A 15,897-nucleotide genomic window follows, 5' to 3' on the forward strand; every position below is an offset into this window, starting at 1 on the left:
AGTACAATGCCCAGCAGAACGCAAACAAGATTTGTGACCTCAAAAGACTCTTGCTCATTTCAAGCTTATTCTTGAACGTTTATTTTATTATTTTGTTCACCGAGTGGCCGGCACGACTTTTCCGGTGTGTAATGAAAATATCTGCTCTGTAACGGAAAATTTGGTTAGAAAACGGTAATTTTCGGCGGAAATTGTTTTCTTCTTACCAAGAAAGCTATCGAGCAAGCACTAAAACGAAAAATGTGACGCTAGAATGAAAAAAGTTCCTGTGATTTCTCCGACCGACAACCTTGCCAGGATCTCCTTTCTGTCCCAAGAACCTTGATTGCGCTGAAGTTTGTCGCTCTAGAATGAAACGCCTAAGGCGTACACTACTTTCTTCGCTCATGTTAAAAGATTGTTAAAGAGCAAGGTATCAGAATGTATTATTCGAGTCTTGTAGCGAACCGATCCAGGGAGCTTTTGTTTCCCCGCAATTAACCTGCAGGGGCTCACTTGTTGAAACTCGAGTTCCGCAGCTTTTCGTGCGTATTTCGGCTGCTATTAAATCTCTGTCTTGAAAAGGAAGACGTCTTAGGGCATGAAACTCTAGGTGCATTTTTCCTGGTCTAAGGAACATGTAACGGATTAGGTTTTCCAAGCAAGCACGTGAGGGAGAGGTACTTGAGACGGAATTTTCGAAGCCACCATGTAAATGATTTCCATTTACCAAGAGATGCGATAAACAAAAAAGACAAGTGGTCGTCGCAGTGATCTGGACAATTTAAGAAACTGTCTCTTTTTGACACCTGAAAAATTCAGGTGACTCCAATGGGATCCGAACATATGACCTCTACGATGCCGGTAGAGTGCTGAACCAACTGATGACGGCAGCCATTCATTTGAACACCACATGAATTTTTCAGCTGTCTATATCGTGGGGTAAGGGTGTCCAATATAAGAGACAATTGCTTAAATTGTCCAGATAAGTGCGAGGATCACTTCTCTCTTTCGTCTTTAACCCGCACTTCAAATATGCATTCATTTCAGATACGATAAAGATACTTGGAGACTAAGGGGTAGATTGTGGGGTAAGGGTGTCTACTATAAGAGACAATTGCTTAAATTGTCCAGATAAGTGCGAGGATCAGTTCTCTCTTTCGTCTTAACCCGCACTTCAAATATGCATTCATTTCAGATACGATAAATATACTCGGAGACTAAGGGGTAGATAGTGGCGTAAGGGTGTCTGCTATAAGAGACATGCACTCGGGTGCCCAGGGGTAGATAGTGGAGTAAGGGCTCAGTCTTTGACTCCCAGGGGTAATCAGCATGTAAATTCTCGTCATAATCTTTATAAAATCTCTGTCAAACCGGTATTGAGAAAAAAAGAGAGTTATCAGCTAGAGATGTGATTTAACACCAAATTCTCATGACTACTCAACAGACAAAGCTATAGTACTCGTTAGGAGAATGAACTTTTCGATCTTGGGAATAAAAGGGTTAACAAAGGAAATAAAAGAAGACAAGAAAACGTTTTCTTTTTCGTCCTTAAGAAATTCTCATTGCCCTAACAACCTGACCGTGGGGATGAACGTTTTGGCACCTTACGGAAAATGACGGTATGAGCCTAGAACTCGGGTTGAAAGATGTTTCTATGGTAATCTTCAGGTAAGAGCATATCAGGACCCTCTTAAACTCGCTGCTCCCGATAAGTAGAATAAACCGATCAAACTCTCTTGTTAAATTGATTTAATTCGTAAACAAAATCCCATATTTACACAAAGCAAAGTAATCGAGAAATTTCCTTGATAAGAACTTTAAAAAATTGCATAAAAAGGATACCAAAAAAAGATTATTTGTTTCGCCTTGAAAACGCAGGAATATATAGATATCGCTTATACACAATAAAACACAATTTAAGCGAACACCTTAACAAATTACTTTACAAGGATGTTGTCAGATTTGTTGAACCTGAATGTGAAAAGCTGCAGCAATCTTTGCAGCTTAATAGACCTAACAACATTAACGTGCATATTGATGCATCAATTAAAGCACTGAATAGGCCTTTTTCAATATATTAAAATTAAGCTTGAAAGAGAGGTTTAGAGGACAAAGACAAAGGAAAGTGAATGATATGTAAATATTTTTCAAATTCATTCCATAGTGTTTCGATCTTTTTTGTCCTCACCGCCTCACTATCAAGCTGAATAACAGTTGACATTTGGAGAATGGCCTATTGAAACTAGCATGTGCCTTAAATAGTTGCCACTAAAATTCATTTGTTATTAGCATGTAACATGTAAAGAGCATTCATGTACAGACACATTTCTTAGACTACGTTTATACACTAGGGGAAAAGTTTCCATTCAAATCTCTCGCGGTTTATAATGCATTTACACGGTAATGTAGCATTCACATTTAAATAATATGAAAATACTTGGAACAAAACGTTTTATTGTCAAAGGATCTCAATTGGGCACAACACTGAGTTAGCCGATTTGGTCTATTTTAAAAAAGAGACAGAGAATGTGGTGCAACGAAACTGGCGCTTTTAGCATTTGACCGGCTTGAGTTCTTTGTGAAATTGAAGTAGATTCAAAAAGGAAAACTGACGGAAGTATAAAAAGTCATCGGATTGCGCGCCTGCTGTCTACCATCGATGCGGACATCTTGAGTACCACATCTTCCTTTCTATTTTATGTAAAATAGCTTAAAGCTGTACTATGACCAAAAAATCGATCCTTCTTTTTCTTTGGATTTCAAAACTACGTTAACTTAACACTAAGTGACCCAAGTTTGAAGCTTTGATTTCAAGATTTTAACTGACATCCTCCTTTTAAATGGTCTGCCATTACCAACTTTAAATTCTTGAGAGAGCTGGATCGAGGAGAAAATGACGTCAAAGACTCAAGTCACAGCGCGTGTGTACGCGGCTGACTTGATATGCAGCAGGGGAGTTTCGTGCTTTCAGACATTTAAACTCGTGTTTTGCATATATAATAAACTGCATTCACGCGCTGAAACGTTTAACTAGTGAGTAAATAACGTCACCTAACCCTTAGATCCAACCCACTAATGTCCAATCGGTCAGTTTTAAACGTATGTAATGGAGGACCGCAAAATCCAAACATTTGGCTAGTAAAGTATTCCGCAAACACACTTTCAAAATCCGATGACAAAAAAAGACTCGACTGTGATTTTTTATCAGAGCAACACTTTAACTGAAACATATCACAAGGGAAAAACTGGGTGTACTTCTATGTATGTAACCCTTCATTTCTCGTGACGCTCTAGCAAGAAAGTGACTTTTAACCTTTTAGTGCATGCTTACCAACAAACAAGGGGTGGGAAGGTGAAGTGAGATAGTCGTCAAATTCAACAACAACACTAAAAGACAATAGGGACCTTAAGCAACGACTACGACAACGGCTACGAGAACGCCATAAATTTGCATATTTTGTGGGCAAAAAAATAGCTTTGCACGCCCTGCACGTGCGTTTTACATTTTGATAGATTTTTTTTGCCGTTCTCGTCTTGACTACGACGTGAAAGATCAAATTTGAGGTCATGTGGAGAACGAGAGAACATGACTATTTTCTCTCTAAATATCCACACTGCATTCATCAGTTTTATTCCTGGATTGTATATTCACACTTTCCAAGCCGAGGAGAGACATGGAAAATTATTACAGTAAAAGGAAATAATATTTTTACACAACAATGTTCTCGTAGTCGCCGTTGTCCTTGCTTATTGTGAGTCATGATCCTGTTGGCGTCGATGTAAACACTGAAACCTTTAGAAAGAATATCATGCTCATCACAGTTTCATGCGAGAGTCAAAACTAAGGGGAGGAGCACCAAAGAAGTTGTCAGACAAATTCAACATAGTCAGGGAGGTGTTTACTGCAAGGGCCTGGGAAAGTGAAGTAGCACCCTCAGCACCAATGGAGTTGTCAGACAATTTCAAAGTAGTAACGGAGGCGTTTACTGCGAGGGCCTGGGAAAGTGAAGTAGCACCCTCATCACCAATGGAGTTGTGAGACAACTTCAAAGTAGTAAGGGAGGTGTTTACTGCGAGGGCCTGGGAAAGTGAAGTAGCACCCTCATCACCAATGGAGTTCCAAGACAACTTCAAAGTAGTAAGGGAGGTGTTTACTGCGAGGGCCTGGGAAAGTGAAGTAGCACTCTCATCACCAATGGAGTTGTGAGACAACTTCAAAGTAGTAAGGGAGGTGTTTACTGCGAGGGCCTGGGAAAGTGAAGTAGCACCCTCAGCACCAATAAAGTTTTGAGACAAATCCAAAGTAGTAAGGGAGGTGTTTACTGCGAGGGCCTGGGAAAGTGAAGTAGCACCCTCAGCACCAATGGAGTTGCAAGACAACTTCAAAGTAGTAAGGGAGGTGTTTACTGCGAGGGCCTAGGAAAGTGAAGTAGCACCCGCATCACCAATGCAGTTGTAAGACAACTTCAAAGTAGTAAGGGAGGTGTTTACTGCGAGGGCCTGGGAAAGTGAAGTAGCACCCTCAGCACCAATGGAAATGGACATGTCAGACAAAACCAAAGTAGTAAGGGAGGTGTTTACTGCGAGGGCCTGGGAAAGTGAAGTAGCACCCGCATCACCAATGCAGTTGTAAGACAACTTCAAAGTAGTAAGGGAGGTGTTTACTGCGAGGGCCTGGGAAAGTGATGTAGCACACTCATCACCAATGGAGTTCCGAGACAACTTCAAAGTAGTAAGGGAGGTGTTTACTGCGAAGGTCTGGGAAAGTGATGTAGCACTCTCATCACCAATGGAGTTCCAAGACAACTTCAAAGTAGTAAGGGAGGTGTTTACTGCGAGGGCCTGGGAAAGTGATGTAGCACCCTCATCACCAATGGAGTTCCGAGACAACTTCAAAGTAGTAAGGGAGGTGTTTACTGCGAGGGCCTGGGAAAGTGATGTAGCACCCTCATCACCAATGGAGTTCCGAGACAACTTCAAAGTAGTAAGGGAGGTGTTTACTGCGAAGGTCTGGGAAAGTGATGTAGCACACTCATCACCAATGGAGTTCCGAGACAACTTCAAAGTAGTAAGGGAGGTGTTTACTGCGAAGGTCTGGGAAAGTGATGTAGCACTCTCATCACCAATGGAGTTCCGAGACAAATACAAAGAAGTAAGGGAGGTGTTTACTGCGAGGGCCTGGGAAAGTGAAGTAGCACCCTCAGCACCAATGGAGTTCCAAGACAAATTCAAAGTAGTAAGGGAGGTGTTTACTGCGAGGGCCTGGGAAAGTGATGTAGCACCCTCATCACCAATGCAGTTCTGAGACAAATCCAAAGTAGTAAGGGAGGTGTTTACTGCGAGGGCCTGGGAAAGTGAAGTAGCACCCTCATCACCAATGGAGTTCCAAGACAAATTCAAAGTAGTAAGGGAGGTGTTTACTGCGAGGGCCTGGGAAAGTGATGTAGCACCCTCATCACCAATGGAGTTCTGAGACAAATACAAAGTAGTAAGGGAGGTGTTTACTGCGAGGGCCTGGGAAAGTGAAGTAGCACCCTCTTCACCAATGGAGTTCCAAGACAACTTCAAAGTAGTAAGGGAGGTGTTTACTGCGAGGGCCTGGGAAAGTGATGTAGCACCCTCATCACCAATGGAGTTCCGAGACAAATACAAAGTAGTAAGGGAGGTGTTTACTGCGAGGGCCTGGGAAAAGGCAGCAATGGTCGTACGTGATTTGAAGTATATTCGAATTTCCGTCAAATCAAGACTTTTGCCAAAGGTATAAGCTAATTTAGTATACAGGTTTTCGGAGCAAGTTTTACATTCCTCCATGACGTCCAAACCCAGCTTCAGGTACGAGTTCGGGTCAGCCGGAGATTTGCGGCCTGTCACACTTGCAAGTGAGGCAACACTAGTTACAATCGACACTGCCGTTTCCTCGGATTGTGAGGATATGATTCCACTCATGAACATGAAAACTTGATTTAGTTCACGAAAATATCTTTCGTCAGTCAGAACTGACTTCTTATCAATTTCTCCATCCAGGATAGAAAACGCAAGATGTAGACCAGAAAAGAATTCTTGAAAACTCTTGTGAAAAAAGCTATAACGGAAAAAAGGCGTTCTCTTACTACAGCCAGCCTGGATCGCGAGAAAGCCAAATTTAATGAAAAGACTTTCCGTGAAATTCCAACGGACGTCATCGAAATGCTGCTCTCCTTTAAAAAGAGATTCTTGGGCCATTCTTCCTAGGGTCATCAGTTCCTTCTTGTAAACTATTAGAAGGTCTTTATCACTACTTGGTAAGTGGTTCTTCGTTTCGTATCGTCTCAAAACGAAGAGAACAATCTCTACGTACAGCTGTGTTCTGTTGTTTGGTAGAATGCCGCCAAAATCTTCGAAAAGCACACAAAGCAGAAGTGTATTTAAAGGGTTTTTTGTCAGTTCTGCTAAAGGTCCGTCAATATTCTGGTCATCATCATCATTATTATCATGATCGCGCGGATGCCACAGTTCTTTTATCAGCTTCTCTGCCATTTGTTCTGCGTGTCGAAAATACTTCCTTATAAAACACTCCGCATCACTTCTCGTAAATCCAACAATCTCCAACAGTGTGTCCGAGCAAGGTCTTACTTTATTTCCTGCTTCGTGACGAGAAGTAAGAACAATGTGACAACCAGGGAGCAGCTTTCTTTGAATAAGACTAAAGTACACAGCAAATTTTTGAGGGTCTACTAGCTGCAAAACAAACAAACAAACAAACACCAAGAAAATATGGTCAATTTAGAAGTTGATTGACTCAGAGTTACTAGCTTTTCCTTTTTTCAGGAGTGAGAGACGATTTCCAATGTGAAAGCGAAAATCCATCCCTTCCTTGTGGTAGACTATTCTTGGCTTACCGATTTCCTAGCTAATCGGTCTTCACATTAAGATTCATCACTCACACAAATAAAGTGTGCGAGTCAAATTTCGTGAAAAATTGCGAGAACGTACTGACGCAAATATATTTGCTGAAAAGCTGGCGGGTCGGAAAATGACTATCACAAGCTAAATTTGATCCTGTGAGTTAATTTAGAGGTGTCAGTGGTATGCAAGCCCTCTTGGCTGATTTTCCTACGAATCGCAGCTTTACAAGTCATTTCTGGTACACACACAAGCAGAGTTTCTAAATGAACCTGTTGTCCTATCCACGTTTGTTTTCATACAAAAATTCCCACATAATGTTTTCTGCCGGCGTGCATAAGTGTTAGGCTTGCGTATCACAGTGCTTAGAGGTAAGAACTAAAACGAGCACGAGTTAACATAAAACCAACACAATATTACAGGAATAATAATATATTCAAATAGAAATGCAGTGACAATTATAATGAAGTAATAAATCCACTTTAAAAGCAAAAAAGCTCATATGTAAAAATTGCTCATTTTTGCGCAACACATTTTACTGCAATATTTTGGACATATTGATTTTTAAGATTGTATGATTTTTTTCTCCGCGTCGATTTCCAACATGGTCAAATTGCCTCTATCGCACTTATTTAAGGTCACATATACCTTTCATTCGATGAGAAGCCAGAGAAGAAGATGGAGAGGTTTCGCTTGTAAATAGGACCTGACGTTGTTCATCTGTCAAAATCACATAACAAACCATACATGACTGAAGGTTGGCATTCGCATAAACGGCGCACACGATACGAGCTCATTTGAATCGTTATCTCCCTAGTTCTGCCCCCCCCCCCCCCACCCCTCCCCACCTGAGATAACCTGCGGCTTTCTACTACAACTGGTATTCTGCAAAAAAAAAAATATGTTACCAGTCAGCTACGCCATTCCTTAGTGATGCATCCCCTCCTATGGAAAATTCTGGATCCGCCCCTGCACAACCTACATAAAGAGAACTTCTAGGTTTCCTTGTTTTGCAAAATGTCCTCGGCAAAACGTTTAGACTGCACAAGCAGAATCTACATCAGCCACTGCCACAAAACCTTATTCGAAACGCATCAGTCAGTCAAATTTAGAATCAGATTAAAACTTGCTTCGGTTTAGACGACTTTACCTGAATGTTGCTTAGACTCTTCCTCTTCTCCTCTTGCTTTCTTTTGTGAAAGGTCATGATCGGTGAAAGAGATATCTGTAAATATTTAAAAGCAAAAATCTGAAACACATGGGTGGAAGGCAGAATTCAGTTTTTGCCCTAAAAACAAAAGGTCACAGAAAATATTAAGATGCTCACTCGAGCAGTGGTGGCACAGGGGTGGCACAGGGGTGGCGCAGGGATGGTACAGGGCTGGTGCAGGGCTGAAAGGACTCGCCTCCCACCAATGTGCCCGAGGCTCGATTCTCGGTGCCGGCGTCATATGCGGGTTTAGTTTGTTGTTGGTTATCTCCTTGTTCCGAGTGGTCTTTCTCAAGTACTCCGGTATTCTCCTCTCCAGAAAAACCAACACTGCCAAATTCCAACTGGTTTGATCCGGAATGCACGGACACATGTTAAACGAGCTCCTGAGCGCTCTTAAGGTGTTCCGTGAGTAAACAAATAACAATTGCAATTATTTACAAAAAAATAATACAAAGTGCTACTTAGGTCGGTAATTATATTTTTGATATTGGAAAGGTTATCATAATTTCAATTCAGGCAATGCTCATGGTGTCCCCCGCATCCATCTGAGGTTATCAGTGTCTTCAAGTGTACGCAACGTTTAGGCTCATGACGCCAGAAAGCCCAAATAAAGAAAGCGCTGTCACGGTAATGTCTAGAACCTAATCCCCCGGGAATTGAACGTTGCATCTTTTGTTCAGTTAAAGAAACCAAGGCACCTTATCACGTGAGTAAACAGGCTCTATTCGAGAATTGTCCTTCCAACAGCCGCTTTGTACTTGTGAAAGTCCTAATTATTCCTTACCGAGCTTTCTCTTTAATTTTCCTTTTGCTTCTGATGGCATCTGAGGCTCGCAGGAAGCATCTGTCGAAATAAATGAAGGCGAACAATACGTGAGTCTTTCAGAGTTACAAAAAAACATGGTCAAATTGAATCCAACATGGTCAAATTCCCGTAAGGTCATTTATACCTTCTCTTCGATGAGAAGCCACAGAAGAAGATGGGAAGCCTTTACTTGTAAATAGGAGATGAGTTTGTTCCTTGGCAGAAACATCTGTAAAAGTCAAATACAACAAACCATACATTACTTTACAGTAAGTTGGAATTCGCATAAATGATAAACGGCTTACACAATACGAGCTTATTTGAAGCTTAATCTCATTATTTCTGGCTCAACAACTCTTACCAGCAGCGAGCCATTTGATTGACCCTTTTGGGAATTCTTCTAGCTAGACAGCAGGCACCTAAACTATCTAATGTTCGTAACTAACACAACACATAAAAAGAACGTGTCTAGGTTTCGTTGTTTGGCAGACATAAGACTGCACAAGCAGTATCCACAGTGTGCATCAACACATTTCGCGCGGTGATCTCATGGTTAGTGTGCTCGACTCCGGATCGAGTGGTCCGGGTTCTGGTCCTGGCCGGAGACATTGTGTTGTGTTCTTGGGCAAGACACTTTACTCTCACGGTGCATTTCTCTACCCAGGTGTATAAATGGGTACCGACGAATTTATGCTTGGGGTAACCCTGCGATGGACTGGCTTCCACTCCAGGGGGGAGTAAAATTACTCCTAGTCGCTTCATGCTACGGAAACCGGAGATACGCGCCGGCCTGATGGGCCTTCTATGCTCGTAGCAGACTTTACCTTACACTAGCAATTGCCAGAAAATCTTAATTCAAAGAACTGTTCTGTCAGCTAAATTAAGAGTCAGATTAAAATTTGCTTCGGTTTACATGACTTTACCTGCTTGTTCCCTAGACTCTTCCTCTTCTTCTCGTGCTTTCTTTGGCGAAAGGCCACGATCAGTCAAAGAGATATCTGTAAATATTTGAAAGTAGAAATTTGAAACACCCGCAATTCTTGGATAAAGTATGGGGAAAAATTCTGGAGTGAAAATCCTTGGATATGCACTCTCAATTTTGTACCCACTCTACCCTATAACAATGTTGATAATGTGGTGAAAACTACCGTGCAACCCTTTGGCCGTTTCTTAGCCAACATTGGATTAGGGGGAGGAGGGAAAGTACGCAGAAGTTAATCTTTTCTTACACAGACAAACGAGGGAATGACCATTTTTGAGTGGTGTGTCACATTTCCCACCTAATTTTGTCCAAGATTGTTGGTGGGAGGTAGAATTCAGTTTTTTTCCTTAAAAACAGAAGGTCACAGGAAAGATTCAGATGCTCACTTGAAATAATCCAAAGAGCTACTGGGGTCGATAATTATATTTTTGACATTGGAAAGGTTATCACAAGTTAATTTAGGGAATGCTCATGGTGGCCCCCATATCCATCAGTGGTTATCAGTGTCTTCAAGTGTACAGAGGGCATAGGCAAATGACATCATAAAGACCAAATAAAGAAACTAATCCCCCGGGAAACGAACTCTCCTTTTTTAGCAAAAGCACAAGATAGCGGTGACGTTGTCTTATTTACCGGGTTAGGATTTCGAGTTGGATTTTCAAGTTGGATTTTTTAGTTGGTCAGTGCAAAGTGCTGACTGCAGGCCGTGGGTAAAATGGAGACTAAGGTTATAATGTAGGGAAAGCCCAAACCCTTTAGAAGTGCTAGCAGTTAAGCCTAAATATTGTTTTATGCGTAATTAGGCCTAAGGTTAGCACTTCAGAACAATACGTGAATCGCTCACAGCTAAGAAAAAAATTATGACTATCAAGAAAATCAGGATATGATACTGAATTCGACTGTATTAATTTTTCTATTCAGCGTTGTAACGATTCAGTATCAGTGAATTAGATTTTTAGTTGCCTTTTCCATCAAATTTTGAGTTAATGAAGCTGCCCTTCGCCATTTTATGTCTACAAGATCGCCAACAAAATTTTAGTTTCTAAAGAAACTGTTGTGCTGCGTCGGTGGGAGATTGAAACAGAAATTTATTTTATCAAGGGAGTTGGTAAAGGTCGAATAACCACCGTGAAACATTTAGCTTTCCAAATCTTTCACGGTGGTTATTCGACCTTTATCAACGTTTGATAAAATAAATTTCTACATGGTCGTCAGGCGGCTAACCAACTTTCTACAATCCTGGTCACAAGTGTTGGGACAGTTCACGGCAGATGACTTGACAGGCAGCATTTCTTAAGACATAGACCGCGTAGACCCGTTTGCCCCCCTCCCCCCCCCCCCTGTCCACGTTGATAAAAATCTTGAAAAAAAAAAAACCTTGACAATAGCTTCAGAACAGCAACGTTTTAAGAATTGTTCGCCCCCAAGAACAGTATTCTCCAACTAAAGTGACTATAAGATAGATATTCACGTCTTATTCCAAAAATAACGATTTTTCAGCAATCACGTTCGGTTCCAACACCCTTTTCCTTTTTAACCACATCCGATCTGGTCATCAGAATAGCTTCATTTTCGTTCTAAACTGCTTGGGGGGAGGGGAATCAATTAGACTTACTTCTATTCATCATTTTCTAAAACGTCAAGAACGTAGTTGAAATCGTGGGTTTTAGAGCGACAAAGGGGAGGTGTCCCAACAACTTATGGCCAGGATTGCAGATTTAGATGTGAATCGATTTTGATATAAAGGGATTTAAATACATTGTTAGTTCATACCATTAAGCGAGTTGATCATCTTTTTGAGAAGATCTTTGCACTGCTCAGACCAGCTATATATCGTTCCATAGGAGTCACGCAAAACCTCAGCCTCAACAAGCCTTGTGTGCCTGTTTTTGTTCCAGATGTCCTTGATAGCTGCTGTCCACGCATTGGGATCCTCAGAGTCAATGACGAATGAAGAACCAAATGGTACAATGCACAGGGCTTCTCCAAATCCAGAGTTCTTGCTGACGATCACAGGTAGCCCAGCTGACAGAGCCTCCAGACCTGCCAAACCAAATCCTTCTGTTCTAGAAGGCATGAGTACAAGATCAACCTCACTGAATAATTCCTTTAAGCTTCCTCGGCTTTTCATATATCCTCTCACCCTAAGGCGATTTTTAGGAACACCGCATTTAAGCAATCGATTTGCGATCTCCTCATGTTTTCCTTCGGCTGCTCCGACAAAAACAAGATGAGTGTCAGGTATTGCCGCAACAGATGTTCCTGCAATGTCGAACCCTTTTAACTCAAAGTCTTCAGCATCTCCACGACCGAAAACCAGGACACTGCATTGTTTTCTTTCCTCAGGAACTTGTTGAACGCTGACAAATTCATCAAAAATACCAGGAGTGAACTCAAAAACATCTTGATCTTTTTCACAACAGCGGAGATATTTGCGAAAGGCCTCTGCCAGCTTGGGCCCGACTCCTATAACGAAATTAGCCATCTTGCAGAGCTCTACTTCAACATTGTGCTTTTCCTCGCCCCTTGAGATTGGATTCTCGTAACATTTGAACATGCCTAGTTCCTCTGGGTCAGTGTGTACTACTTGAAACCACACGCATTTGTGATGGTCACGAATAACTTGTGCTTGACGACCGAGTTTCACACCATGACCAACAATTACATCAATCTTCAAATGTGTTGGGGGAAAGCTAAGCCAATCCATTTCTTCAAACCCAGGCCGTGGTGTTGCCTCAAGAATCTTTATGCCATGGCCGAGAGCTACTTTCCTATCCTCCTCAGAACACTTCGGTAAAAAGTATGTGATTTCGACTTCTGAGAATTTGGCCAGCTGTATGGCCAACTCTCTGTTGATTGTGGAAAGTCCGCCTTTACTGGATCCCCACTCAGAAGCCAAAATGATGACTTGAACTTTGTTGGAGCCATGTTCGTGAGATTGCTGCCATGTGCCTGACGCCATAGTTAACTGTTGTGGTAATTAAAGCTGTTGCCCTGGGTTGGACGAACCTTGAGCAAGAGGAATTCCGTGTCCTTAACACATACAAAAAAGGAACTTACCAGACACATTCATTATGCAAAACAATTATCAAATACTTGCGGCTAGCTATAGTCTGACTCGGCGTTTCATCCCGCCCAAGAGCCTCTTCAGAGACCTTTAGAATTCATACGCAAACTCGTTGAGCATCACGCCCAAAGTTCCGTTCGCAAATTCTTAACGTTGATAGTCTGGCCTACTATCGCAGAGGGATTCCCAACCGTACGATCAAGAGTTAAATTTATACAAACTGAGCAAAACTATTGCCAAATACTTGTGAATTGCTCGTGGCTAGTCTGACGCGGCGTTTCTTCTCGGCCACAAGACTCTGCAGAGACCTTCAGAGTTCTCTTGGTCGAGACGAAACGCCTGGTCAGACTAGCTGCGAACATTTATTATGGTGAGCAAAAGTGCGCCTAGTTCTGGGAAATCGAGATTTTTTCTGGCATACCAGATATGTAATACTATATCACTGTAACTCTATATACGCGCAAGCTAGAAAGATGCCTCCTCAGGATCCCCGTGGGGGCAACTATATATCTCTGTAACTCTATATACGCGCAAGCTGCAGGGCTCGAAATTAACATTTTTAGTAAGGCGCCAATTGGCGACTGATCCAAAAATTTTGGTCGCCAGATCTTAACTTTTAGTCGCCATTTTTTTCACTGATATTTTTTTCTTCATTTTTCTGATGATCATGTACACATGTAATCTTCTTCATAGTCCTAAGTTTAGGTACACTTAAGCTTCTAAGACTGAGATACTAAAAGACCCTAAAACTTAAAAGGAAGCCAGGGATCGTAAAATATATCATTACGCATTACGAGGTAAATAATCAATGTGAAATCAGCTTTAGTCACGTTTCCTGTGCTTCCTCCGCTTTTGTCAAGTTTCCATGTAACATCGAGTCTATAGCTTACATAAATAGACGAACCTGAACATAAACAATCACCAGTTTTCCATATTTTCAGCGCTAAAAAGCCAAGGCTTCGTTGTGAACTTCACGCTTCAATGATTGCACGTGTTGTTTAGTGCGCCCGCAATACCAGCTGCTGAATCAAACATGGCGCTCGATTATGAAACATGGAGATCGAAGAGCCAGAAGAGTCGTGGGTTTGTTTTGTTATTTCTGTGCGCATAAATTGTGCATTTTATCCAAAACTACGGTTGATTTGCCTTTGAGGTTAAAAGGATGAAGGAAAAAGGTGAAGGTTAATCGCCCACTGGCGACTAGCTCTAAAAATCTAGTCGCCAACGCTTGATTTTTGGTCGCATTGGCGACCAGTGAGTCGCAATGTCGAGCCCTGACTTAGCTACAATGATGCCTCCTCGGGTCTAGGCAAAATCCCTGCGGGGGCAAAAACTCACTAATCAGCAACATCAAAGGAAACTAAAAAATGTGAAAGCAATGCTTTTGTTACAACAAGTAAATTGCCAGCGTTGAAGGGTTAATATGTGACTTTCAGAGACCCTTAATTTCGGGTGTCTCGAAAACTAAGACCCCAAGACCCTCAGACCTCAAAAACCATCAATTTGGTCAACACTAGGCCTAAAGTTGGCTTTTTGAGTCACCTCATGCGAAGTTCAAGTCCTTCGTCGCTACAACTTGTTTCAAAGTGAAAGCTGGGTGATCCGCCATATTTAAAACCGAGTTTAGGCCGAGGACCTAGGGCCAAATTGAGGGTTTTGAGTTACTTTTTTCGAGCTATCGGGGTGTTAGAGTCTTAGGGTCTTCGTTTTCGAGACATCCCTTAATTTCAGCATCTTGTATTGAAACGAATTTGTTTCTTTTTAGACTCAATTCCATGGATTACGTAATTCACACTTACTGTAATTCCAAGTAGCGGCTTTAAGCTTGACGTGTTTCCACCGTGCCCTTCTGAGACAATGCACAATGTTTCAGTTTATCCTAGCACAGTTATGGATCCTTCAACATAAGAAAATTGATTCATGATTAGTCACCAACCGCCTAAGAAAATTTTACTTGTCATGATTCCTTTCAAATGCAATTAGCACAACAAAAGTCACAAGCAGAAATTGCTCTTTTTAAATTAATTTGCTTTATTTAAAAAAGTCGAGGGGTTAATTTAAATTAACGCAGTTTCCTAATTTCCTAGTGGCATTTGATCCAGTATTAACACATCGAGCTGCTGTTTCAAATGATGAATAGGCCACTTTTAATTACAATGTAATACAATCATAGATTGATGCATTAGAATTTATAGACATTCAGTGATAGCTCTATCACACATTTGGGCAGACGGTATGAATTATATAATGAAATGGTATATGAAATAATCATATATGAACTGTTATGAACGCATGCATGTAGCTTCACTTGGTATGAATTACAGCAAACATTCAGTGAGAGACATAAAGCAAGAACTCTGGCTATTATTCATATAAGTCAGCACAATATTACCGTACACTGTAGATGACCACTTATCTAGGATTTGAACTGTTAGACAGGTGCACAAGGGTTTTGAGTTTTTAATTAAACAAACTGTGGTGCTGAAGTGGTGGTAGAGTGAAAATTGTGTTTATAGCTGTCATATCTTTCTACATATCAAACAAAATAATGGTAATTTGCTCTTTATCAACGGATTTGATAATTTACGCTTATAAATTTTGTTCAGCAAAAGGTATTTCATTCTAAATATTATCATAGAAAATCAAAGATGCACACTGCGAAATAAAATAGTTTTAATAATTATATGCAAAAGTTATTTTCTATAACGATCAATGAGGACAGTGAGGGATTTAAAAAATTGTCCAAAATTGTCCCAATTACAGAACCATTTGATTGAAATTTCACTTATTTATTGGCTTTGAAAGACAGGAAAAGTGGTCATATTTTGATCCATAACCAAGCAATGAAGGGGAATGGGTTCGATACTGATGGAAATTAATTTGCGATGTCAACCGGGTATCGAACCAATTCCCCTTCATTGCACACTTGTGGATGAAACTGTGATGTAACTGACATTACAGTAAAT

The 15,897-nt window shown here is 41.1% G+C and overlaps 3 protein-coding genes across 3 annotated transcripts; all 3 read right to left on the reverse strand.

The window, feature by feature from the left end:
* Positions 1-1,723: 1,723 nt before the first annotated feature.
* Positions 1,724-4,398, reverse strand: LOC137997721 (protein NLRC3-like; the record flags this gene model as incomplete). The annotated part of the gene is made up of 1 exon (XM_068843934.1): positions 1,724-4,398. A coding segment is annotated over one exon (600 nt), but the record flags the coding sequence as incomplete, so codon positions are not given.
* Positions 4,269-6,511, reverse strand: LOC137997704 (NLR family CARD domain-containing protein 3-like). Its single transcript, XM_068843904.1, has one exon. It carries the CDS (start codon positions 6,496-6,498, stop codon positions 4,399-4,401), a length of 2,100 nt encoding a protein of 699 aa, XP_068700005.1. The 5' UTR covers positions 6,499-6,511; the 3' UTR covers positions 4,269-4,398.
* Positions 6,512-6,519: 8 nt separating this feature from the next.
* Positions 6,520-14,824, reverse strand: LOC137997710 (D-inositol 3-phosphate glycosyltransferase-like). Its single transcript, XM_068843917.1, has 8 exons — positions 14,731-14,824; positions 11,638-12,897; positions 9,806-9,880; positions 9,028-9,111; positions 8,862-8,921; positions 8,015-8,089; positions 7,513-7,584; positions 6,520-6,699 (listed from the first exon to the last, which is right to left on the reverse strand). The coding sequence occupies exons 2-8, from the start codon at positions 12,824-12,826 to the stop codon at positions 6,665-6,667; spliced, it is 1,590 nt and encodes a 529-aa protein (XP_068700018.1). The 5' UTR covers positions 12,827-12,897; positions 14,731-14,824; the 3' UTR covers positions 6,520-6,664.
* Between the last annotated feature and the right edge of the window lie 1,073 nt (positions 14,825-15,897).

This window comes from Montipora foliosa, chromosome 3 (genome assembly GCF_036669935.1).
Source record: "Montipora foliosa isolate CH-2021 chromosome 3, ASM3666993v2, whole genome shotgun sequence".
NCBI lineage: Eukaryota > Metazoa > Cnidaria > Anthozoa > Scleractinia > Acroporidae > Montipora > Montipora foliosa.

Coding starts and splice junctions, on each gene's coding strand:
- LOC137997704 (XM_068843904.1), bottom strand. CDS start 6,498: ATGGCAGAGAAGCTGATAAAAGAACTGTGGCATCCGCGCGATCATGAT.
- LOC137997710 (XM_068843917.1), bottom strand. CDS start 12,826: ATGGCGTCAGGCACATGGCAGCAATCTCACGAACATGGCTCCAACAAA. Junction 8,922..9,027: donor GGCTTCTCATCGAAGAGAAG/GTATAAATGACC, acceptor TTATTTCGACAG/ATGCTTCCTGCGAGCCTCAG. Junction 6,700..7,512: donor GGCTTCTCATCGAATGAAAG/GTATATGTGACC, acceptor TTTGTTTTGCAG/CTAGTAGACCCTCAAAAATT.